This window comes from Passer montanus, unplaced genomic scaffold (genome assembly GCF_014805655.1).
Source record: "Passer montanus isolate IOZ18808 unplaced genomic scaffold, ASM1480565v1 scaffold66, whole genome shotgun sequence".
Lineage (NCBI taxonomy): Eukaryota > Metazoa > Chordata > Aves > Passeriformes > Passeridae > Passer > Passer montanus.
This window is the reverse complement of record NW_024371704.1, coordinates 2,578,152-2,604,501: the sequence shown is the minus strand read 5'-3', so window position 1 is coordinate 2,604,501 and position 26,350 is coordinate 2,578,152. Positions and strand designations below refer to the sequence as shown.

The window sequence follows — 26,350 nt, the reverse complement described above, 5'->3', positions numbered from 1 at the left end:
TCACTTGGTTAACCACGTGGCCCTCTGGTGCCAGACTATGTGAATTACTGAACAGCAGCTTGGTAGATCTTCCCAGGGTTTAGACAAACATCCAATTTACTGAACACATGGAGGAAAGGAAGGTGTTGGTTCTTGCTATGTATGTGCTGTCTTCCCAGAGCAGTCAGTGGATGACATGAGTGCTCTTCTTCCAAATTGTTATACTCCAGCAGCTAGTCTCAGGCCACCTGCTTTATTATCAGAAATTAGGATTTTTCATGGAAGCAAACAAGAAATATTCTTGTATTCCACTGTTACAGCAGAGCTGTAGAGACACTGAAGTCCAGCTAAAGGGGCAGTAGTGATCTGTGAGGTGAAGGGAGTAGGAGAAGGAAAACCACATTAATGCCTTAAACCAGCAATGTAGTCTACCTATGTCCAGATCTTCTAGTTCTTACGGGTTTTCCTCCTTTGAAATGTTTCTCATAAGAGATTATTTGGTGGCACAGACAAAAACATTATTTGACCTAGATTAGGAGCACCAAGTGTAAATTTTTCTTATAAATTGTGTTTCTTTCTAGACCCTATTTTAGTGTGAAAGGTGAAACTTTTCCCTAAGGGTAACACTGTTAATTGTGCCTGTATGGAGAATACAGCATGTAGAGCATGTGTGCAGATTTGTTGTTGTTTTGTCATTCTTCAAAGTCAATCTTGTGGTCAATGTCTTACTTAAAAAAAAACCAAAACCAACTTAATCAGGATGCAGGTGCAATTATAAGCTTGTTGGGTTTTTTTTGTTTGTTGTTTTTTGGGAGTTTTTTGTTTTCCTTTGCTCCTTGCTGGGAATTTTCAGAATAATCCAAGGTCTTTCAGGAAAGCTCACAGATCATAACTCAAGCCCTGTAAAATTGTTCCCTCCATCCCCTTGCCCTCAGATATAGAGGGGATTTGCACATCACAGATGTGTATGAATGTTCAGATCTAAAAAGGGCCTTGAGTGTAGGAGGGAGGTTGGGGAATGAGTGAGTCATTCCTCTCTTTTCATATGATGTGAATCTCTAAAATAATAAAAATTCCCAAGATACCCACTGGTTCTGAGAAAAACATGCAGTTGTTTGCACTCTACATCCTCTCACATACACCTGAGGTATTTTGGGCCTTTTAAGTTGGTGATCTAGATAAATGGTATAAAAAAAAACTTTAAGTGTTTATAGCTCCCTCATTTCACAGGTCTTTTAGCCTCTGATACCTCTCCATCTGCTGTATCCCACTGCAGATCATGTTCCATAATAATGCTCCTCTTTGTCTGCTTCTTCTGAATGCATTACGAGTTTCCAACCAAAAATCAGAAACCATACACCTGAAGAGTAGATCACACATGAAGAGTAGATCACACAACAGGCAGAGGAGAAGTAATGGCCTGGTGAAGTACTTCAGAAAGTATTGACTCTCACTGCTTCTTTAGAAACTGCAGACTGAACTTGTTTTTTATTTTTTCCATGGTGTCTTGCTGCTCAGGGCTTGTACTGTGATATCCGACAGCTGGTCCAGTTTATCAAGGAGGCCCATGGGAATGTATTTAGGAGAGTGGCGCTCAGTGCCCTCTTGGACAGTGCTGAAAAGTTAATACCAGGAAAAAAGACAGAGGAAACAGAGCAAGAGCCAAAACCTTCAGTGAGCAAAAGGTGAGTGTCAGGAGGAAGAAGGTAAATGACTGACTTGCATGTGACTCTGACTATCTGTGCCAAACACAAATAAAGGAAGTCCCAAGGGATTGTTTTATATTTATATGTACAGACTTTTGCTGTGGTAGCAGCCTCCTTTAAAATTTAATGATCTGAGACAGCAACAAATTTGCAGAGAGAATAATTGGCAGTCTCATATAAAAGGCATAAGAGAACAGGAAACACTGGGATAAGGAGAGGTTAAAAGAACTAAGAGTCGTAGTGTCACTCCCAAACACTCAGTGGATGTTCTTTTTAATATGCATCACATCCTTTGGGATGTGTACCTGTTTTTCTGACAGGCAAACCCTGGTATGCAAAACAAATCCCAGAAGAAATCAAATACTGACATGCTTCTTTATCAAAAAGAAATGTCCTCTGGTGCTTTGAGGAATTTGTTTTATTAAAATGTTGGGAAGAAGGATTAAGAGAGTTGAAAAAGTCCTGAAAACCTTGGCTTTGCTGCTAAGAACTGATGCCTTTTTTTGGGAATAATATGTGAGTTGCTAAGGAGAGGGTGTGTCTCTAAAGCTACTTTGCAGGTTCCCATATCCAGTTCTATGTGATGACCATGAGATGGGCCATCCATTTCCTTTGGCTGATGGTTTATCTTGTCTGTGTAGGTCTGAGGCAGGAAGTGTCATCATTGACAAAGGCCAGGCCTCAGCTGCCCCTGATGAGTGCCGGAGCTACGTCTCGAGCCGCCCAATGCAAACTCCAGAGCAGTAAGTAAATATTGAATTGTTCAATGTGTTTGTGCCAGCAGCTCCCTTCTAGGGAAACAGCAGAGGTTTGCAAATGACAGTGCAAGAGATTTGTCAATATTGTGTACCATGAATGCATAGCATGTTAATTCCTCAGAGGTTTAACCACAACTCTTCTCCAAGCTTGCTTTCTACTCCTGGGTGATGATGTTATTAATTTTCAGCTTCTGGGTTGTTGCTAAGAGTCATTAATGCTTCATTGAGAGCCAGCCCATTCTTAACCTGCCTTGAGCTCCAAAGATTGCTCTAGTTCCCTTTTTAGGACAAGGAATCAACCTACTGCTGGCATTGTACATCTGAAATCTATGTCCAAAATTTCTGCCATTTACCATTGAACTAAACTTAGACAATACTCTTAAGAATTTTACAAAATTCTGCAAATGGCCACTGGTCCCTAAGTAATTTTTGGGCAAGTCATTTAACTTCTCTGAATACGTGTCTGCCTTGTTAAAGAGCTTTGAGATGCACTGCATGAAGGCATTGCTTGCACAAGGGCCCAGAGCTCTACATCACATTCTCCTGCCTTAATTGAACCTGCAGTTTCACTGTTGCTGGGACAGCAGGGATAACACAAAGCCTTTTACTGCTCTGTAGGATTGTAGCAAGTTATTCCTCTCTAAGCCCTGCCATAGCCATGGGACATCTCAAGAATATAGTAAAAAATGTTGTCCCAATTCCAGCTCTTAATGAGCAGGTTCAGAAATGGCTGCAATCATGTCCTAAAGCTTTCTGGTACAAATGCTTGTAGAAATTACAAATGTTATCTTATAAATGTAGTTCATTTTGAGAGAAAGAAGGTGGTTTACTTTCTTGTGTAGAAACTAAAAATTGGAATGACCTGTTCAATGGATGTTCAGAATGGAGAGGAGAGTGTAAACCAGTCCTGCCTTTGACTCAGATTTCTGGCAGTACCTCTTTTTAGGGGCAGCCTGCACGCCAGATTGCTCTCTTCAGGTTCTTAATAACAGCCCATTAGGTCTATTACAAAATGAGTTATTTATTTAATGGACACCAATTTAACTGCCATAAGACTTTAACAGATTACTTACTACACAGAACAAATAAAAGAAACTACTAGTAGATTAACAATTTGGTTCACTGTAATAATAAGGTACCTATATTACAGCTAGAGAAGAAATAGTTTAGATTAGGATTCAATGTATCTTACCATTTAGTTTCTGGTGGGGCATACATAAAAAAAATCTTTTGCTTTCAATTTCTGGAGAAGTAACCACCAAGATGCATCCAAGCTTGAGGAAGGAGCCCTACAGGTTTCCAGGGAGTGTGTAGGAGACTTCTGCCTCCATGAACACTTGTGTAGCTTTTATAGTTGTAAAGTGTCTCTTAGTTAATGATTGTTTGCTTATCTCTTTACATCTTGCTCTCAAGGTCAGGGATGTTCCTTGTCAGCTGGGGGTCTGATAATAACCAGAGAGAGCTCCCTTTTGGGCATCTGTCTGGCCTGGGTTGTCTCACCCATGTGCACCAGCTGATGGACAGAGCAGATAAGCTGTCTGTGGTAGAGGGGGGATGACCTTCTGCCTCAGTGGACTAAGGGCAGAAAAGATGATTGTTTTGTGTCTTGAACAACACTGAGTGTATCACCAAGCTTATGTCCCACTAAGAACAGTGTATTTGGAATTCAAAATGAAAGAACCTCAAGCAATGGAGAGGTTAGGAGGGGGCTGAAGAAAGGAAGTCTCATTTCCCTGAGCATTCAAACTTCACTGAAATACAGTTCATGCTTTGCATACCTTCTGTTCCAGTGATGAGCAAATCCAAGGGGCCAATCTGGGACGCAAGGACTTCTGGAGGAAGATGTTCAAGTCACAAAGTGCAGCTAGTGATACCAGCAGTCAGTCTGAGCAGGACACATCCGAGTGCACCACGGCTCACTCTGGAACCACCACAGACAGGCGCTCCCGCTCGCGCTCCCGACGAATCTCCCTCCGAAAGAAACTCAAACTTCCCATAGGTAAATGTATGTCTCTTTCTATTCTATATACATATTGCATGGGCAGAGAAATACAGCTAGACAAAGGTGTCTTAAGAAATCCTGCAGCACAGTTCCTTATTGTCTGCATATTCTCCCAAAGAAGCTGTGATTTGCTGCTCACTCCATTTTACAGATTTGGAAGTGAGGCAAAGGGAAATGTAAGCAATTTGCCAAAGGTATCAGGGGATATTTTTGTCAAAATAGATTAGTAAAACTTTTCCCCTAAAGTAGTAAGCTAGTACTGTAATCTCACAGGCACTGTTCCTGTCTGGAAGAGAAATATTCCAAATTAACATTTGTTTGACAGAGAATATATCCATTACAATTCCCAGAACCTGGCCTTGCATGGTAGTTAATATATGTTACATGAAAATGTTACCTTGTGCTTGTCTCTCATTTTCCCATGCCTTACTGTGGAGAAATAGACTCTTCTAGGAAGAATGTTGAGATTTGTACTGAGTGGCTCATTCTGTGACAGGGAACTGGCTGAAGCGCTCCTCCCTCTCTGGCCTGGCTGATGGAGTGGAAGATCTCCTGGATATCAGCTCTGTCGACCGTCTCTCCTTCATCAGGCAGAGCTCCAAGGTAAATGTGTCAGGCTGGATTACAGAGAGCTTAAAAAGGCAGGATCTGGCTGGTTTTAGCTCCACATGGGGACATGTGTATTCAATATGGACTTTGCAGCTAACAAGACTGTCACAGAAGTCTCCAGAGTAGAGCCATGGGAATTCAGCACTGGACTTTTGTACCTCATGGTGAAGACTGGGTTAAACTTACACTGTCCTGGTCAGTCTGCTCTGCTGCACTGAGAGGAAAGTGCAGGCTCTGTCAACACACATCTTTGGTCACACTTCTCCTTCCTTCTTTGTACTTCCACAGCCTCTCAAGAAAGACCAATCCTTTAAGCAGAAAGCTTAAAAGATGAAGTGCCTCAGCGTATGTCAGTCTGTGCCCAGACCCAGCTGTGTTGCTCTGGTGACCCTCAGAGCCCCTCTGTAGATGTTTGTGTCCTGGCAATGAGTGTCTAACCGAGCTGCCCTGCTCTGGCTCAGGCTGACCAGCCCCTCTGTCCCTGCACAGGTGAAGTTCACCAGCGCAGTGAAGCTGTCAGAAGGAGGGGGGCCAGGAGGAGGCCTGGACAACGGCAGAGACGAAGAGGAGAATTTCTTCAAGCGTCTTGGTAAATGGCGCACCTGCCGAAGACACCCATCCAAGCTCCATCACACAGAAGAAAAAGATGGTTAGAAATCAGGGTTCTCGTCTCCTTTTTGCTTTCTTTTAATCATTTTTAAAATATATTTCTTTCTGTATTTTACCCCTTTCCCTTTTTTCCTGCTTTCTCCATGGTTTTTGTCTCCATTGTAGCCTTCTCCAATTTTTTAGTCTTTGTAACTGTTTTCTTTCCCTTCCTTCTTGCTTTTGTTTTGATTTAGAAAAAAGCTCCGGTAAATTTTTTTTCTAAAAAAAATCAGACTATCTAAATAAATCATACATCATTTGGGCTTTTAAAATCAAATCAAATTTGGTCAATACACTTGAAAAATTAATACTTGCTTCAAAGCACTTATTCAGTTCAAAATTAGGTGTCTAAATCTTCTGTTGTCCAATACAACAACTCCATCTGTTTTTTTGTTTAGTTTTGTTTTTTCAATTTGTAACTATTTGACAGTTTTAGCAAATATCAGCACAGAAATGGAAAACCCTACACAAACCTTGTTGTAATTATCTCTTTTCTTCTGTGTTTGCATGTGTAGTCTCTACATACCATTTGTTAGGGATGCTGTCCCTTTTTCTTAGCACACAACCTAAGAATAAAAACACTCCTTTTCTTTTCCACAGAAGTGTATTTAATTGTTATGTATTTTCAAAGTCAGCAATGTCTGAAAAGTGCCTTTACGAATAATACAAGGTCATGGTATAATCTGTTTTAAGATGTCATGCAGTCATTGACATGCTCATGTTGTCAGCTCAAAGCGCACCCCTCTTGTCAGGGGGATAACCTTGTAGCGTGAATTTCTGTTACTTTTTTTTAAGACAACACAACTGGATTCCCAAAAACACGCAAAAAGGAGTCAATTTTGGTTTTTAGCATGATTTCTGTAGTTTTATAATATGCTGCATTTTCTGGCATTATGTTTGGTTTTCTTCTGACATCACACTTTGACATTGCATTGTGTCTATTTTGCCATCACCTGTCCCAGGCCTGCAGTGTAATGCATATAAGGCATTTTTAAGGCAAGTGATAATTGCAAAATATAAGCATATCTTGTCACTGTAAACTGGTCATCATCTGCCACTGGTGAATGGTGGTGCCTTTCAGTTAGCTCCTAGATGAAAAGTATTGTTCATTTTTAAGAATGCATCAGTTCAGCACCTTGTTGTAGTCTGGTAGCATTCTTCAATTTCCCCAGCAATGAAAGAAATTAGTTTGTTCATCCACTGCTTTGTGCTGAAGTAGGTATGAAATACTTTGACCATATTTTAAAAATGGTTCCAAATGGCTGAGGGGCAGTGAGAGCTTTACAGATTGCCACAGCTGTTTCTGCAGTGTGCCTGTGAGATGACCTTCATATTTTGCTGTAGAAATTTTTTTTTTATCTTGTTAATACAAGAGTAATAAAAGCTTATGAGGCAAAGTGTGACAGTTAAGGAAGCTCTATCACTGTATCTACAAGGGTCTCTGCTACTCAATGAAAGCCACGTAGCTTTAGCTAAAATAGTTGTATCTGCCATTGTGCTTTCCATGTGCACAGTGAATCAGTGTGAGCCCTGTTCATGGTGAGACAGTTTATAACCCAGTACAATTCTACTGAGCCTTCAAATTTCCCTGTCTTCCATACAGATCAATTTTTCTGTGCTCAGCAAGGAGTGAATATAATGGCAGATGGGTGTACTGTTAAAACCCTCAAGATCTGATCATAAGCATTATACTGGAACCTCTCTCTGCCTTCTCATTTTTGTCATTCATGGTGTTATGCTATTACTTTGCTCTTGTTTTTTCCATGTGGTGTTTCCTCCTGTGTTTTTGGGGTTTTTTTAACAGTAGACCAAATTTAAGAAGTAATGGATAAGGGAGAAATAAATTAGATAAAAAATTATAAAAGGTAGAACAATTTGTGACATCATTTACGAACTGTAATCTTCATCATGATTTATCATGTAGACCACTGGAAATTCTGTGTTATAGATGTATGTAAGCATACATATGTGTGTGTATCTGTATGTGTGCATATGTATACATATATCTACACATATATATTTACACATTCATGTGTAAAAATATTTATTTTCAAGTAAATAAATATTTACTTTACCTATACCTCTTCTTACCTATACTAAGAGCTCATAGACATGTATAGAGTTACAGTGCTTTTACATGAGACCCATAATGTTCCCTTGGGCACTTGCTGAAGATGCTGTGAGTGACCACAGAAGTTGTCAGGGTGTTCAAGGCACAGCAGCTCGTGTGCTCTGGAGGATGAGCTCATGGAGGGGCAGGAGGTGGTGTGTCCTCCTGCATTAGGAAATGGTCTCTGGTCTTTGGGCAAGGTCTTCTGGAGGCCTGAGTCACATGAATCAGGTCAGGGAGGGCTGCCCTCATCACAGCAAGGCTACTCCAGGATGAGCTTAACAAGGGACAGCCACCAGCTGCCTCTGAAGAATTGTCTTGTAAAGCTTCAACAAAATGCAAGATATGCCACTGAGCTCAGAGGGACAAAAGCTCTGCTAGCTCTTTCTAGTGTGGGTTAGGCAAGTTTCTCTTCTTTATCTCATACAGGCACAGGCTTAACAGGGCCCTGAACAGGGAACATTTGTTTGTACCTCAAATAAATTAGTGTTATGTAGGAAGGCTCAGATAAGACATAAAAGCTGAAAGGAAGCAGAAGGACTTGTAAGGATGTTTGTAACTGCTCGCATGTGTAAGTGTTCTACCTGTTCTTTCTACTTTGTTTCATCCATTTCAGTGGAATATTTTCCCAACATAGGAATGTTTTGTTTGCTGGTGACCAGGTGCAGCTTCACTAGAAAAAAAACAAAAGACAAGGAATTTGTAAAGAAGTCTCTTGAAATTTGGTATACCTCTGTCTTCAAGGGAAAAGTGAAGATCCACATTGTCATTTTCTGTTGTGACTTTTTTTGTGGTGCATAAATGCTTTCCAAGTAATTCTAGGGAGTGCACACACAAAAGAACTTCAACTTTCAGCCATTCTTCTTTCCTGAACTAGACAAAAAGTCCTGTAGATGTTTTTATTCATGTCCTTCAAATAATCTATGTTTAAAACTAATTTTTAATTCTTCACTCAGTGTTCTCTTCTTCAGTGCTTTATCCTTCAATGTTCTCTAAACTTTTGTACTTTCAGATGTAAACAGGGAGAGTATTATGGGCAAAGACAAAAACCCCAGAAAAAAACCTGACTTCCTTTTTTTGACCAAACATTTTGGCCTTCAAACAGCTTTCCTTGTTTCTAATCTGTCTTTCTATCATTCTCTCAACTCTGTCATTACCAACTGCATAATGATTTTCTGCAGTAGAAGTGCTAATTTGGATTACTTGATTTGTGATGTGAACTCTATACAGAGAGTTTTAAATTGTCCCCAAGGTGGGATGCCGTCTTCATTTTTGATCTGAACTCTTTTCCATCCCAAAGCATACAAGACCCTTCAAGGGAGAGAGGCTGGAATGATGATATCTAGGAGCTGAGGCCAGTCTCACTTTCCTCTTTACTCTTGTGGTAATTGCAGATATTTTCCTGAAAAAGTGCTTGATTTCCACATAGACTACACATTCACTACTGATTTTTCTGTCCTAGTAGATGATATATAAGGAATAAGGGTTATGCATGCTGCACTTTATAGTAAACTTAAAGGCAGTAGAGAAGTAAGGTAGGAGATGATTAAGGGGAAAAAAAAGTCTGTAAGCAAGATGATCTGTGTTAAAGAGGTGGGGAGGAAAGATAAGTTCACCTGTGTTGGAGTAGGTCCTGGGCTTCCACACCGTATGATGGAACTGTTCTGGGCAGATATCAGTATGACCAATGCCAGAATCTGACTAATTGTAAGTCTGTTTTGTGGAAGTCACAAATATTGTAATAATGAACCTGTTATCTTCAAGATAACACAAGTAGAGAAAGGGATTTACACTAAGACTGTACTCATCAAGGTTTTTGTTCCCCATTTTTTACTGGTGAGAGACTGTGTTCCCTTCTCTCTACCCCTCCCTGCATCCCCTCTGTACTCTCTACCTCTTTAGGTTGCCATAGCTTTGATGATCACTTGGCCTCCAAACAAGAAGGAGGAAAATCCAAGAACGTTGTGAACCTGGGAGCGATCCGCCAAGGCATGAAGCGCTTCCAGTTTCTGCTGAACTGCTGTGAGCCAGGCACAATCCCTGATGCCTCCATTTTGGCAGCAGCTCTAGACCTTGTAAGTCTTTATTGCTCTGTTGTTTCCTGCTTAGAGCATGTGCATATGTGCTGCTCCACTGTCATTCACTGATGCTCTTCGTGCCCCACAGACAGAATGTAAAGCATCACAGCAATGCCAGCTGCTGGTGGTGGTATTAGCTGGAGCTTTAGCATCTGTGAGTGGACAAGTTTGCAGACAAAATGGATCCTTTTTTAAATTACATGGCCCCTGTAACTACATTATTGCCAGTGCAAAGCTTGTATTGTTGTCTTTGTACTTCTCTCGCAGACACTCTGTTTCTGCTCCTAGTGTCAATCTATATAATAAGGATTGAAGATTGGATAACTGCTTGGAGAGGTGCAGGAACTCCACTCTGCAGTTCTGACAGAGCTATAAGTACATTAGGCAGCACTGAACTATTAGTCACCAGAGCCAGTCAGTGGGGAAAAAATTACATCAGAGTGTGTGTGCTTTTAAATGTGGATATTGCTGATTTGTCAATGCAAATCAAAGTAGTGACAGAATTCCAATCCCTTCTTCCTGATATTCTGTATCTCCTTCCTTCTTATCCTTGCAGTTGTGTTTTTTAACAATCCCTCCCATTTCTAAAGCTGTGGCCTTCACCCTGTGATTCATGAGCCAGTGGGGCTCTGTGAAGTGTTTCTGTGACAAGCAAGGAGTGTGACAAATACAGCTGTGAAAAACCAGCCAAATATTAGCAACTTCTCTGCATGCTGCTTTTTACTTCCTTCTGTAAGCGTTTGGCCATGTGCAAGCTGAAAAAAGATTTAAAGCCACTGCTCTGAGCATCCACATGCTCTCTGTCCCTTTTCTCCCCACGCCCCACCTCTCACCCCTGTGACTGCTGTGCCATTTATGCTCAAATTCAGCTTTTTTGCTCACTGCTGGGGGTGTCAGGCTCATGGACTCTGCCTTCCCGCTAGCCCATGCCCTGACCCTGCTGTATTGCCTGCTCCATGGCTGCAGGGATGTTATGCTCTGTGCACCTCTCCTCTGCATCTTCATCTTGACCTTGTACCCTTGGCCTGCAGATCCAAGCACGTCTGTATTAGCATTGGTCTGGAGTTGCTGTTGCTCTCAGTTCCTATCTAGCTCTGCTGTGTGGAGTGGTCCTCACCCATCTTCCAACAGGCACGGGTTCCATTCACTGTTCCCACACCTCCTGCCAGAGGTTGTTGTTCCTCTGGATGGAAGCTGTGACGCAGGGGCTGACAGAGTGGCTCGTACCACTCAGGGTTGCAGTGAGCTCAGAAGGTGGATTGCAGCCTGCTGAGTTTGTGATACCCAACTTCAGTGTGCAAGACTTCCAGGCTGCCACCCTGTTCCAAATTCTAAACTAACACAGTGAGGTGTAAGCTGCATGGGCAGGAAAGAGCTCATTCCTAGCGAGTTTGTCACCAGGAGCCTTCTGAAGGTGCACTACTCTGTGCTCTGATAAATCAGATGGTAAAATGGGGTTTGGCAATTATGTCCCCATTGCCTGTTAATGTCTTACTTAATTTTTAAGTTTCCCAAATGCCAAAGCACAGACCAGCTTAACTGTTTGAAGATGTCTGACTTCCAGAGCTGACTTCTACAAACTAAAATGTAACAATAGCTCCATTCCACTGAGTGATGCAGACAATTTTGGTATTAGAATTTCTAAAAGGTCTTCAGCTAAAGATGGAGGCCTTGCTCTAATTATAGCCTTGGGAGACTCCAAGTACCTGTTCAGTTGGCATTTTGTCTACAAAGTGTTGGGGATATGTAGAAGTTAGGCAGTCACGTACAGTGTATATTTTAAAAGATGACAGCCTGTCATCTCACCATTGGTTAATGGCAATAGAAAGTTCCCACATTATATGTCAGCAGAGTGCACCCAAAATGAAGCCTTCTGGGTGTTTTAACTTCTGTTTTCAGGCTTTTGAAGTAACAGTTTGAAGCAGGTCTGACACAAATGAAAAGCTTCTTAAGTAATTTTATCCAGCCTGGTTGCTAAGGCAACCTTAAAAAAATGAAAGGCAAACAGTTTGGGTTTCAGTTCTCCCATAATTTTTCTGAGCGTGCTTTTTCATGCAGGTTTGCAAAATTCTATTCTTACAACAGCTTTGAAATCTTTGATCAGCTTTGATGTTTGTACTGGCTTGCCACACTGATTTAAAGAAATTAGAACAGTGAAAGAAATGATGCATCCTTATGGAGCTAATAATTTGTTTGTGTATTAAAATGAGTGTTGCCTTAGGTTTAGTGGTGATGCAGTTAACATATTTTCCTAGAAGCAGCATCCATACTTGACTAAATTTTTAAAACTACAATCAATATATGGATGTGCAAACATTCAGTGATAATTGATATGTTGCAGACAGCTCTGTCTTTATGTATTCAGCTTAAATCCAGACTTTGCAACGGTCAAATTGATTTACTTTGGGATATTTCAGTCTATGCTTAGGATTGTGTTACTGTGTTACCTGAAGTATCCTAATTAGACTGCAGAAAATGACCAGCTTTTCTTCGACCAATATAGCAGTGTGTGACACCTGCCAGCATTGCATTTCTCCAGTAAGTTGTGTGAGATCATTTGTAAATCTTTTATCCTTGTTGAAATGCAGTAGTTGTACTGCTTTCAGGTAGGATGGTGTTTGAGATCACCTATGAAGTACTGGGACAGTAGAAACAAAGTCTAAACTGCAGGAATACTGGTCAAAATCCTGACTCCATGTCCCTGTTTCCATGGCAGAAATATTTCCCTGTAGATGTGCTTTTGCTTGGGAAGGAAGTCAGAGATTGCTACAAACAGGTCCCAGAGTAAAAGACTGGGAGCAAAACCAAGCAACTGTGTCATCGATTGTACTTGACCATTTTGTAGGTATAATCAGAGAGGTCTGAACTAATTGAAACAGGCAATTCTCCAAGACACTGATTAATAATTTACTTGCAACCTGTCTTCATGTACCTGCTAAGGCAACTTTCATGTCAGACTCACTTTTGCTTAGATAAAGCAGAGCTACCCAGTCAGCACCTTTTGAGAGTTCTCAAATTTTCCCTGGCATCTGTTAAAAGTATATTATTGGTATCATGTGCCTTTCTTTTCTGTCTTGAAGAGAACAGCACCAAAAATGAATTTTTGCTCAAAGTGCTGTGTGAACTTTAGGAAGGGACTCGGGGAAAACTGCCCCTGATTGATTAGTGTCATAAAATTCATTGTTCTTGAAAACAAAACTGGACATAAGTACTCTGTAGTGATAGAACTGCAGAATCATTTTACATGAACAATAATGTGATGCTGTGAAATTCCAAATCCACTCTGTATTTAGTTCCTTCCACCCAGGTCATTTGCTCTTTAAAACAAATCAGGTTACCTGTTGAAAAAATTCATTGGGATGACTTGAATTATTAACAAACTGGTGAATTAATGTAAATTTATACAGCACGAGAACAATTTTCAAGTTGCAAAACAATATAGTAAGTCTAATGTTAAAACTGGACTGGTGAACAGTTGCATAGGCATGGGCAGACTTGTGAGAGTATTGCTGCTGTGTCAGGTTTTGACAGTGACCACGGTAACTTGTGTTCTTTTCAGCTGCTCATCACCTGCCTGATTAATTTCTCTCCATTTGTGATGTGTTTCTCTGTTGTGTGAATCCATCTCTGTTCATTCTGTCACATCTTCATCTTTCTCTTGCTGCTGCTGCTTCAGGTTTCTCAGAGCCTCAGGTAAGCAATCACAGGAAGCTTGTGCCCTATCATGTTCCTTCATACAGGAGGTCTTTGCAGTGATTTTAAAATAATATAGTGATTTTTAATTAGTCCTGCTCCTCCCCTTTGCCCCCCATCCTACATATCCTCCTTTAATTGTGGTAGTTGTGTGCTTTCATCATGTTTACAACACTTTTCTTTACAGGATTCCAGTGTGCTAAGAAATTTTTACTTCATTGCTAGTGAACTAAACCAAAGTAGGCTAAGGCTGAGGCTTTCTCTCTTCATGTATGTCTCCATGGTTAAGGTTTTACTTTGTGAGAATAAAAGAATAAAATCCTCAACTATGCCGTGTTCCATATTGCATGTGGTCAACAAGTATTTAATAATGTTTTTCCAGTGCTAGATACTTGTTTTATTTCTGGTTAGTGAGTGTCTGCATTCAGATTTCTGCCTTCTTCATCAGAACATCATGGCAGCTTAAACCTTCCTCTTCAAGAAAATTGCTTTTTTATTTTTTCCACCAATGTTTATATAAATGTGAGCAAAAGCTGCAGATGGCTGTTGTGTCAGTAATTTCTTAAATCAAACTTTAGGAGCATTGCCCCAAAATTTCTTGTTTTCAATTTTTAATTAAAATACTCTTGGAGGCTCTATTTAATAATATTCAACAGACCATCAGGGTCTCAGGACCTGTTTAGTATTTATAGACCACATTTGAAAAGTCCTTGTTTAGAAGTAGTTGGTGATCTGCTTAAATTATTTCATTAAAGCTGTCAGCATCTAGAAGTGCGTAACACATATTTGTGCTCTGTGAAATCCCTGTTAGTGAACCTTTTAAAGCCAGCTGGTAAACTGTAGGCATTGTTGTGTTCTTAGTTTTACAAACTGCTGATTGCAGTTTTGGTTGTGGAAATTGCAGGAAGAAAGGGGAAAATTAAATGGAAATTAGGAAATCCATTTTCTTTTAGTCACTTTCCATGTCTATAAGAATGCTATTTTGGCAGTTTAGATTGCTGGGGAAAAAAGCTACTCCTGAGTCTAAGCTATCCTTTAGGAAACAAAATTGCTGTGTCCATTTTTTGAACATTTCAGGAAGTTTCAGAAGGATTCTGTATTGGTCTAACATTTGTCCTGCTGAGTGATTTAATACAAACTAAGATACACTCAGTATAATTTTCCCATTAAAGTTATTCTTCCAAGCCAGCGCCAGGAGGATTTTCCTTTGGAAAATCATCAGTCCTTTCAAAACTCAGCTGCCTGCTGTTACTTCAGTACTGAATTGCCTGACATTTGCTGAGGTGATTGAAATTTGGCCAGTGAAATTTTGTTGACTTACACCAGAGGAATAGATTTCTGTCTCCACAGTTATTAATTATAACCCCAAAACAGGGCTTTTCCTAGTTTTACCAAGCCTCCATTTATGCTGTCATCCCCAAGATTCAGAAGCAGAACCTAAAGTGCCAAGTGCTAGGATTTGTGTGGCCATGGTGTCATTTGGTGCTGCAATATTTGCATCCTCAGTAGCAAAGGTGGAACTAAAACTTGACTTGTTTGTGCAGTAACAGCGCTAGATGCGTGCTTCTGCTTTTTGCAGTCAGGTGGTTTCTGAAGGAGAGCATTACAGGGGGGCATAATGTTCTTTTAAAGTTTATATTGTGTTTCTTTCTGCCCTTCCAGTGTTTGGGCTGAGCAAGAGTGCTCAGTGTTTATGAGCTCAAGAGGTGAGATTATGCAGAGAGACTGTGTCAGCTTTTTATGGAGACATTGCTCATACTGTGTGACTGCAAGCTTGCAAAGCAATTTTTAAGGCACAGAATACTCTAATGTTCAGAGAGCTTCTCCAATGTGTTTGTTTTGCTTTTAAGGTGATTTTTTTTGCCAACATTTCAGGAAGCTCCTGTGGTGGCGCGAGCAGCGCTGTTCCTTGAGTGCGCGCGCTTTGTGCACCGCTGCAATCGTGGCAACTGGCCCGAGTGGATGAAGGGCCACCATGTGAACATTACCAAGAAAGGGCTGTCCCGTGGCCGTTCTCCTATTGTGGGCAACAAAAGGAACCAGAAGCTGCAGTGGAATGCAGCCAAGCTCTTCTACCAGTGGGGAGATGTAAGTGTTTCCTTCTCTTCTGCTTACATTTAAAAAATATGGCAAGATATAAAGGTAATTGGATCCTATACAGGATTTCAGTCCTTGTAGGATGGGGATTCAGAGAAGCCTTCTTTCCAACCTGCACTTCACAGCCTGCCAGGATCTCCCCTTCTCCTAAGGGAAGTGACTTTGCTAAGACATGTTCTCTCCAAGGGTCTGTTTGGCCCGTTGTCCTTTTTCCAGCACTTGTCATATGTGAATGACTAAGGAAGAAGGAAAATGTAGGCTGTGATACTACTTTCTATTTTTCTTACTTCCAAATATATTTAGCCTAGGGCTCTTTGAACTAGGTGTGGTGCTGTATATTTAGTAATGAGTTTCTCTTTGCTGTACTTAATTCAGTTTCTCTTTGCACCCATACAGACTGTTAGCACTTAAAACTTTTGGCAAGGAATTCTACACACCTACTATGAGTCATGTAAAGAATCGTCTCCTCTTGTTTGGCACTTGAATCCTTCAAGTTTTCTTTGATTGTGATCTTTACCATGCAGGAAGGAGGCAATTGCCTTATCTGGCCCTGTGAATGCCACTTGCAATTTCCTTGTTAAGGCCCCAGGATATAATTGCTGAACATCTGACATGTATACACATCATTTCTCACAACTCAAAATAGTGGGAGAAGTTCCTTTGACTGGTTTCAGATGTCTTCTTACTGGAAGTTAGCATTGTACTTCTCACCTCTTCTAAAAACCAGTGAGCACCATAATTCCCATCCCCCCCAGAAAAATAAGACATAAAATCCAACATTTATGGAAATTTAAAAATCATGTTCTGCCTTGCTGGCTTGAATTCTTGTAGGTTAATCCAACATGTGCTTCTCAGTGGAGCACATTGTAGGGAACCTCAAAATAAAGCTGTCCATATCAATACATTGTCACCACAGAAGAGCCCAGGGAGAGAATCCAACTTGAGTCTTTGAACATGAGCTTGATATCTTTGCAGATCTCTTCCTTCCATTCCTAAAGCTAACTCAGAAACTGCTATCTGGCCATCCTATCTCTGGTAAAGTCTCAATCAGAGGAGATTATCTTAACAACAGCACAAATACCAAAGTTCCTTGAAAAAGCAAATAGGGTGAAGGTATTTGCTTCTGTATTCCATGAAGTCACTGCCTTAGCCTGACTTCTTTGAGAACTCCTTTTAAGTGGAAAGCACAGAATTGCATAGTCATTGAATTTTTGCATGCTTTCAGAGAGCCAGAACTATCCATCTCTATCTGTGGATGCCATGTTTCTAGACATTCCCTTTTCTAAGAGTCTCAAAAAATGCAATAAAGAAATACAGTAACTGTTGGAAGCCAGTTAGATTCCCCCTCAGCCATCATTTTTAGTAACTGATATACCTGGCCTGGAAAAAGTCCAGGAAGGTTTTTTATTCATAATGTCAAAAGTACTACCATGTGGTTCAAGGTCATAAGAAAGCAGCCAGGGAAATCTGATCATAGGCAACTTAGCATAATTGTCTTCCCCTTAACTTTAATGGCATCATAAGACTCATCTGGATGCATTCTCCATTCTGAGACTAGCATGTGTTTGCTGCTGCTTAGGAGCATTTCAGAAGGGAAAAGCCTTGCATTTACTAACTGTAAGGCAGGATGAGATTTGGAGAGTAGTTTTAGAGTGTGGATTTTTTTTTCCTTGCCCTGCAAGGTGTCTTGCTGTTCACTCATATCTCTGATTCTTCTCACTGAAGGCCAGAAGAATTTATTTACCCACAGCCTCCCTAATAGCCATCAGAGACTCACAGTGGTGAACCCTTTCCACAGGAGGTGACTTGGACTGCCCATGGCAGGGATGAACCTTTTGAATCAAAAGACCTGACTTGTTCTGCTGTCTTTTGAAATAATACAGTGTTAAATCTATTCTGATCAGGTTAGTCTGGCACTTCCTTTGACTGCTTCTGTTAAGAAGACTTTTGATTTTGCTTCTCTGTTTGCTAGAAAACCAAAAATACAGAAAACACATGTCAGGAATTCAGTGCTCATTAAATGGGAACCTGTGGGATTGTGTCTTACTGCTTTAACATTAGGGTGGGCTACATAGCATAAATAATATGTGATAAATTACTGTTTTATGGAAAGGCATGCAGAACATTTCTTCCTTTAAATGCCTGAAATATGAAAGGCAAAAAATTGAGATGTGTGCAGTTCATTCAGCAATGTATTGACAACTATTTGTCAGCACGTGCAAACCACAGCAGTATCACCTTATTGTCTTTATGTGGCAGTCTGTCCTTTCCCCTCTTGCTGGACTTCAGAGGAAGTGTTTAATAGCAAGAATAAGTGACCATTTATATATTTGTCACTTCAGCCACAGGGGGAAAATTATATAATGCTGGCATGACCATCAGTTCTGACTTGTAAAATATTTAGAAAACCTCCTTAGTATCTTTGTCTAAAACTATCCCATACTCAAAAAGGCCAAATGGCCAATGCTAATGAAAACTTTGTCATTTAAAACATCTGATGGCATGACCATCAGTTCTGACTTGTAAAATATTTAGAAAACCTCCTTAGTATCTTTGTCTAAAACTATCCCATACTCAAAAAGGCCAAATGGCCAATGCTGATTTAAAACACCTCTTCCCTCACCAAGTGATGATCTCACAGGACAAAATTTCACATACTTATCTGTGTTCGTATCTTTTGCTCAAAGAAAATCAAGACAGTTCTTAAGAGCTCTCAAGTGTCCTGGCAGGAAAGCAATTTCCTTGCTAACACACCTTTACTTGGAATTTTCTGACAACACCATGAGAGCTATTGACACACTGACAGTGATGCTGGCAAACAGCCATGATAAACAATCAGTTTAATCAATCAGTTTAATCAATCAGTTTCTGGAGGATGTAAGATGGAAATCTGACTGACTGCTCTTTCCATGGATCCTCTGTACACCATTATCCTTGCACCTTCCCAGCTCCTACAAGCATACTTTCAGCTCATTTTTGGAAATTGCATCAGGGTGTTTGTCCTTTGAAGATGGAAACAAGCTTTCCTGTGGGCATTTAAATGTGGAGGATATAAGGACTGTTACTGGTTTCCTAATTCACAGCATGTTTTCTTAAGGAGAAGACCTACGTTCTCAGTGGAAAGACTTGGCAAAAATCTGGAATAAATATATAAAAGGATCAAAGAAAAGTGGAAGAAATTAATGCTTCACAATGACCTAATCTCCTTCAGCCTGTTACGTGCCAGTTTGGAGGGGTTTATTTTTTAACTAAATTTACTGAAAGTTTTCATTCTGAAATTTGGCACTTTGCAAATTTCTGTTGAAAAAAAGACTTATGACAGCAATTAGTCTTTTGTCATCCCTTTCTCCCCTTTAGACAACAAAATAAAGCCAGGGCATGGTGGCTGGGCTGAAATTCTCACTGCTGTGCCTCTCTTTGTCCCTCTGCAGGCAATTGGTGTCCGCCTCAACGAGCTGTGCCACGCTGAGAGCGAGAGTCCTGCCAACCTGCTTGGCCTCATTTATGATGAGGAGACCAAGAGGCGCCTGAGAAAGGAGGATGAGGAAGAAGACTTTTTAGATGACAGTAAGGAGACTCCCTTTACTACAAGAACCCCCGCTTGTAAGAACCTCTGCTTTAGGAGCACTTAATATTTTTTCTCTTTTCATTTTCTTGCTACCCAGCTGTATTTCCCAGCCCCTCACTTTCACCCCAGCTTCCTCCCCTGTTCTTTTTGTGCCTTTGGGTGTAAAACATGACAGATGTGTAACAGTACTGAAAGACTTGAAGGGGAAGGGGAAACCAGGAGCTGCAATTCCTGCACACAGAAACTGCAGTTGTAAGCAGGGTCATAATTTATTTCTTGAGCCTTGCTGTCACCTGAGTGTCAAAAGTGGTTCAGGCTCCATTCCTCACAGTTACTTCTGCCAAAATATTTGTATAAGATCAGCCACTTTTCAGTTTCTGAACCTTGAAGGGTCAACTCACCTGATGTGAATTGGCACAGCTCTGCTAAAGGCTTTTAAATGTTGACTTCAGTAGAGTGCGTGATTTTCAGGCAGAAATTAAAAAAAAAATCATTAAAATTCTGTATAACAACAAGAGGATGAAACCACATACATTTGTGCCTGTGTGTACATAAGGGTGGAAGAGCTGTGACAATCACTGATTCTGAATGTCTGTGTAGGCATGCAAGTTATAGCAAACCCTGTGAACCAAAATAAATTGTCAAAACACATCCTGTTGTAGCTGTAGCTGAAGGTGGTAACAAACATTTTGTGCTCTTTAGACCATTTGTGTATATGTGTGTGCTGCAGTTTACTGGTGCTTGTCTGCCTGTATTGTTGTTCCTCATTGGGTGTAGTGTTTTTCTGCTGTCTCTTCCTGTGGTTCTGGATTTGTTCTTAGCACTGTATAAAGACCCACTTGGGCAGTGATATAGCACATGGATTGCTTGCACAGTTACAGAAGCCTGACTTCAAAGGAGGCTATCTTTTCCAGTTATCAGGGTAGTAATTAATAGTAATAGGAAAAGTATCTCTTCAACAGGTAGTCATAACTCCATTATTTTGAGATAATTTTCTATATTTGAAAATAGTTCTTTTCCACAACTGCAAAAGATTTGACTGAATGCAAAACTGAAAAGGGGTCTACTTCTTAATCTGTATTAGCCTTAAATGACATGTATAGAAAATAAACATGTGGTTAGTTTAGTAGGTACTTCAACATAATATACTATAATATATATACTGTAGTCAACTATTGTGTTACTTCAATGTAATGCAGTCTAATATAGTAAAGAATACAATATAAACAATGTAATATATAATTAGTATGATATACAACATATATATAATATAATATATAATGTAATATAATGTAATATGATATAATCAATGTAACAGAAATGTTAGTATTATTTCATGTGCTGGTAAATACGTGGTTTGCTATTTGATTTATTCTGTTTCTTTTAGTGTAGGAAAAGTAGCACAGAGGTGTGGGGTTTCCTGTTTTTCAGTGCAGCTTGCATCGTGCACCATATGTGACAATGTCCATCACCTCTTGGTTCCAGATCTTGCATTAACTCCTTGCTCATGACAGAAATATTCTTTCCCAGGCACTGTGAACCCTACCAAATGTTGCTGTCCTTTTGCACTAAAAATGGCAGCCTGTCAGCTTCTCCTGGAGATCACCACGTTCCTTCGAGAGACCTTTCCCTACATGCCCAGACCCCGCACCGAGCCCCTTGTGGTAAGTGGGCCACACACAGGATCCCAGATTCCAGGCTCTGATGAGAGTCAGGGAGGGGTAAAAACTCCAGTGGATCTCTGTAGAGAGAAAAGGAACCATTGTGTGGTGAATAAAGATGGTCAGGGTACATGAGATGGGTTGGTTAAGAAGGTAAGACCGTGGAAGCACAACATGTGCTGCTGGAAGTTAAAGAAAGTTCCCAAAGAGAAAAGTGGGATTGAGGAAAAAAGGGTAGGGGACTTAGGAAGTGTGGGAGGTAGACTATAGGAAGTGACAAGCTGAAATGCTCACTAGCTGTGTAGCAGTGGCCAGGGATTGGAACAAGGCAGTTAAGGGAAGGGAACAGAATGGTTTGCAGAGAATTTGCCAGAGCTTTAAAGCTGCAGATTGGTTTGGGTCAGACCCAGGAATTGCAGGGAGAATGGGAAGAAAGGAAAGAAATAGGGACAAAAGAAGCGAAGAAAGAAAAAAAACTCCATGACACTCAGAGGTAGATCCTGGCATAAACAGTAAGCTGAACAACTGGTTAGATGACATCTATTTCTGTGAATAGCAGAACACGTGAAAACCGATTTTAAGTGATTAATTCTTGTGTGTATTTTCTTATGTCTAATACTGTGGTTTAACATCACCTTTAGCCTGTTGTTTCAAAAAACACACATGCACACAGTCATCTGTTGACAACTTGTGAGAAGCAACTGCTCACTTTGAAAATTTAAAAAGATTTATTAAAACTTAACAAAAATACAACAAAAGGAAAAATTTGCAGCACTAGGAACTGCCCTCGTGGATACCACGTGGCCAGTTCATCTTCAAGATGGATGCTCAGTCTTTTACACCCCTGGGGGCTGCATCAGCCAGCCCTGGCCCCTCCCAGAGTCTTTCAGTCAGCTCTTCTCTGCCATTTATCAGTGGAGACTGTTTTCCTGTAACTGGGTTGGAGGTCAGGTGTTGCCATGCCCACCCCCTAAGCACCAAGCTTTCCCACTCCCAGCTGCCCCAGGCAAGGGACACACGTGCACACCTTCTTGTACCTGTCCTAGACAGCCCAGGCTGTCTGATGGCAGCAATAGAGACTGGGGGAAAGGGAACTACGGGGAGAACAGAGGACATCTAAACTGCAATAACATCACTAAAGCTTTTCTTAATATTCACACAATATTAATCTCTTAATTGTGTGAGCCAATCATCTCATTTTCCGTCTCTAACAAAGTTGAGTTGACTGTGACCCTCAGCTTCAGAGGTGGTTAGCATAGAATCAGATGAGAATTGAATGGCTGACATAGTTTCAGCTTTTAAGCCAAATTTCTTTAAGAAATCAGGATAAAAAATTATAAAGAAAAAATGAGAAGTTAAATCTCCATGAAGGATTTAGCCCTGCTATCCTGGCTTTTGTTGATGACAGATCAAATTTTAGTCATGGCAATTATGCTTGACAGGCTGATTTATCTTGATGGTATTGTAATTAGGTTCTGAAAATGACTCCAAAGGCTGTAGATGACCTCTGATGAAGTGGTTCAGCCCCATGGTATGCAAGAAGGACAATTTTAAAAAAGCAATAAATTCAGCAAAATCCTCCTTAAACTCACTGGTGATATTACAGCATAATAAATGACTGCATCCACAAGGAAGATAATACCATGGTTTATAATTCATGTCATTAAGTAGTTAGTCTTGGAACTAAGAATATGTTGGATAATGAAGGTCAACATAAATCAGTGTTTTTATGTGGGCTAGAAGTGCAACTGGTTAATCACTTTCTAGACTTGTGTGTGAGAGACAAGGAGGAAGAATTATTCTGTGACCTATAGGTGAAAGAATCCTCAAGAGCATGTTATGCAAGAGTCTGTAAGAAAAAATGGCCATAGAGTGCTGCTTCTAACTTTGCACAGAGGAAAAAAAAGAGGCAACAATAATCCAGATTAAAATACTAAATCTGTATTTTTGGAGTGATGCTTCCTTTCCAGGAAGATCAGGTACATAATGTTATGATCCATATAGCTGGAATTTCAGGAGAGCAAATCTCACTTCCACTGGTGTTTGTAGGCATACCTGTTCATAGGTAGGAGCACAGCCTTGAAGAACTGAAACATTTGCAACTGAGCTAGTTTTGGTGAGCTAGTTTAATTTCCAAGAGAGCATGCAGGCTTGCCAAGGCTGTGGGCTGAGTGAGGTCCTGTGTGTGGCTCCTGACTGAAGTTTCACCCAAAGCCATTTACTGGTCATGGAGCAGATACAAGCTCATTTTGCTCACAGCTGGAGCCATTCCAAACCCACCTGGATGTATTCTTGTGTCACCTGCTCTGAGTCACCTTGACTTGGCAGGGGGGTTGGAGTAGATGATCTTCAGAGGTCCCTTCCAATGCAAATAATTCTGTGATTGGTAATTCTTTCCTCCTGGCAGGTGGCTCAGCCTGCTGCAAGGCAGTTGGCTTAGGTGTGATTAAAATAAACCCCATCTGAAGCAGTTCTTCCTGAAGAGCTGGGGGTGTTCAGCCTGGAGAAAAGGAGACTCAGGGGTGACCTTATCACTCTCTGCAGCTCCTGAAAGGTGGCTGTGCTCAGGTGGGGTTGGGCTCTTTCTCCAAGCAGCACTGACAGAATGAGAGGTCACAGCTTAAGCTGCACCAAGGGAAATATAAGTGGGATGTTAGGAAAAAGTTTTTTAAAAAGAAAGAGTGATAAATTTCTGGAATGGCTGCCTGGGGAGGTGGTGGAGTCACCATCCCTGGATGTGTTTAAAAAAACCCTTGATGTGGCACTGCGTACCAGGGTTTAGTTGAGGTGTTGGGGCTGGGTTGGACTCGATGAACTTGGAGGTCTGTTCCAACCCAGTGATTCTGTGAAGCTTCTCTAGTTGCAGTGGGAGCTCTTACTGCTGGCCCATCTGTGTGGTCTCCATTCTGCTGCAGGACCTGGAGAGCTGCAGGCTGCGTCTGGATCCCGAGATGGACCGACACAGGTATGAGAGAAAGATCAGCTTTGCTGGGGTTCTGGATGAAAATGAAGATTCAAAGGATTCCCTACACAGCAGCAGCCACACCCTCAAGTCTGAGGCTGGCTTCGAGGAGAAAAAAGGTTTGTCAGAACAACAAAGCTTTTGTACTCTCAGGGCTTGTGAAGTGGCGCTTGATTTTGTGTTTTCATTTGCATAGACTGTGTTAAAAAGCAGGCAGCCATGGAGTCACGTGGCTTTAAATCATTTCTGAGATGCTTTTGGCCTTCAGGGTTCAATATAATGAATGTGAGAAGCAAAGATGTTAAATTTTATAAAATAGTGCTATGACTGAAATTGATCAAAAGCTTTGCACAATTGCTAAAAAGGAGCAAGCCTTGTTTGAAACTGCCTCTTAGTGGGGTGCTGAGAGAAGAAGCATCACTATTTGAATCGCTGTAAAAATAAAGATCAAAAGTGGTGTTTGTTTTTTTCCTGATCACTTTTTCACTTTGGGGAAATCAGAGATAGAAGGGAAGATTGGTATTTTTCTGTAGAAAATCTGTATGGGTTTGGAAGTCATGGCATCACAACAAATTAACATGATTGGCCTCTTGAATTCTTTGCTACCACATGAAAAAATACACTGTGTGGCTTTTGATGGCTAGCAGATTGATGTTACCAACATACTCTACACTGTACAAGCAGACTTCAAGCTCACTGTGTTTGCTGAGAATAGCAGATCGTTGCCATTTTTGAGCCATCTCATGCAAGACTCACATTCTATCTGATGGTACAAGTGTTGCAATACAATATAGTCATTGTGTGTATTTGCAATTAGAGACTAACCTGCCAGATACCTCTAGCTCACCCTCTAACAAGTTTCCTAGAAGTATTTACATTCTGTCTCATAGTAGTAATTCACAGGTGCAGGAATTTGAATGATAATTTTGATGATTTCTTGTGAAGGATAAATGTTTAATGATTGTTTCACAACAGTGAGGTCTGTGGCTTTCCTCTCAGAATTGTAATGTCTGTTAATGATTTGGAGGAGCTTTCATTGACTTCTGCAGGCTTTGGATAAAGTTTGTGTTGTCTTCATCTGTGACCTTACCACAATTACTGGAGAAAATATTAGAAATGCTTCCAAGACTTGTGTGGTGTAAAACTTTCCCCAGAATTGTGTGTCTGGTGGGCCAGTTACTTCTGTGCAGACCCACCTAAGAAAGGTGAGCTGGATAAATTGATGCTCAACCTCATTTTGTCTACCCTTAGTATATTGGCAGCCCAGAAAAACACAGAGCCTTATGGTCTGTCTGTCTGATAGTCTTGAGATGTGTGGGATAAGATGTCTCTGCCTATTTAGATGAGAAGAAGTTTAGGTTGGGGTTGGGTTGTTTTGTTTTGGTTTTTTTTTGCGGATAGTTACAACAATTGCTTGAAACCATTTTTAAACTTTTCAAGGAAGAGTTCTGCCCTCTGAGACATTACCTGGGTGGGAGAATACCATCAAGCAGGCAGTCCTGCTGGAAATTGCTGGTGGAAAGTCTCTAACTATCCTCTTTTTCTTAGAGACAATGCTGACTTAGTTTTTTCTTTGCATGTTACTGTGCTACAGGCGTAATGTATTTTTGCAAAGATAGTATTGACTTTCTGCACCCTTTTCTCCATTAAACTACATTTTCCTGTGGTTTTGAGTTTTCTTTCCATTTTGCCTTTTCCCTAAGCTGCCACGTGGTTTTTCTTTACTAAAGCTGCCTCTTTGCTACATTTTAGACATGGGGAAAGTGACTGTGATAGGAAAGTTGAATCCTAATATACCTTAGCACAAATGTAATTCCAGTATTTTAGAAGCTTAATAAATACAAGGTAATGTTATATTTTAAAATTACAATAATTTTGTTCTTTTCTTTGGCCACAGCATATTCTTCTGGGAATCCACCTGGCCCAAACACTGCAGATGCAGAGGCATCTTTCATAGTCTACACTATGATAAGAATAAGTTGTTGTGTGAATGTAACTAAATTTTGCTTGCCTGCAGTGAGAGGTTTCTTTATCTCAAACTCTTTGATGAGTACTAATCTGTTTCCCTTCATTTTTCTGGAGTGTTAAAAACTTTGCTCTCATTGCTCCCCCCAGGCATGGCTTAGCAGCTACCCAAAAGCCACGGGTTTGCTGTATAGAATCTGCTCCAGGTAGGTCTGAAGTACAGACACTGCAGCTAGGTAGATGCAGGCTCCCAGATGATCACAGGTACTCTTTGGGTGCCAGAATGGGGTTCTGCAGACTTCATGAAATGCAGTTACATGTGCTTAAGCAGTGTGGGGTTCGTGGAGCTGATGTGAACACTGTTCAAGCAGTAGTGATTGCTGAGGAGCTTAGCACGGTCACTTGGAGGGAGACTCTTTGGTCACCCAGCAGTGGTTTGCCAACTGATTTGTGAGGACTGAGGGGTAGCTCCCAAAACTTATCAGCTGTCTTTGACCAGGATGCTAGCCACTGG

The 26,350-nt window shown here is 40.7% G+C and overlaps 1 protein-coding gene across 18 annotated transcripts in view; it reads left to right on the top strand.

Moving 5' to 3' along the window:
* The window catches only part of UNC80 (unc-80 homolog, NALCN channel complex subunit), a 131,877-nt gene that overhangs the window by 39,803 nt on the left and 65,724 nt on the right, over positions 1 to 26,350 (top strand). For 11 of the 18 annotated variants that reach the window (XM_039728781.1, XM_039728780.1, XM_039728765.1 and 8 more), the window contains 10 exons: positions 1,498 to 1,664; positions 2,327 to 2,428; positions 4,234 to 4,448; positions 4,942 to 5,048; positions 5,544 to 5,703; positions 9,715 to 9,887; positions 15,459 to 15,671; positions 19,112 to 19,283; positions 20,779 to 20,912; positions 23,825 to 23,990. In XM_039728781.1, coding sequence (XP_039584715.1) covers positions 1,498 to 1,664; positions 2,327 to 2,428; positions 4,234 to 4,448; positions 4,942 to 5,048; positions 5,544 to 5,703; positions 9,715 to 9,887; positions 15,459 to 15,671; positions 19,112 to 19,283; positions 20,779 to 20,912; positions 23,825 to 23,990 — 1,609 coding nt within the window. The remainder of the gene's footprint in view (positions 1 to 1,497; positions 1,665 to 2,326; positions 2,429 to 4,233; positions 4,449 to 4,941; positions 5,049 to 5,543; positions 5,704 to 9,714; positions 9,888 to 15,458; positions 15,672 to 19,111; positions 19,284 to 20,778; positions 20,913 to 23,824; positions 23,991 to 26,350) is intronic. The other 7 variants (XM_039728779.1, XM_039728776.1, XM_039728773.1 and 4 more) reach the window with 5 other exon arrangements.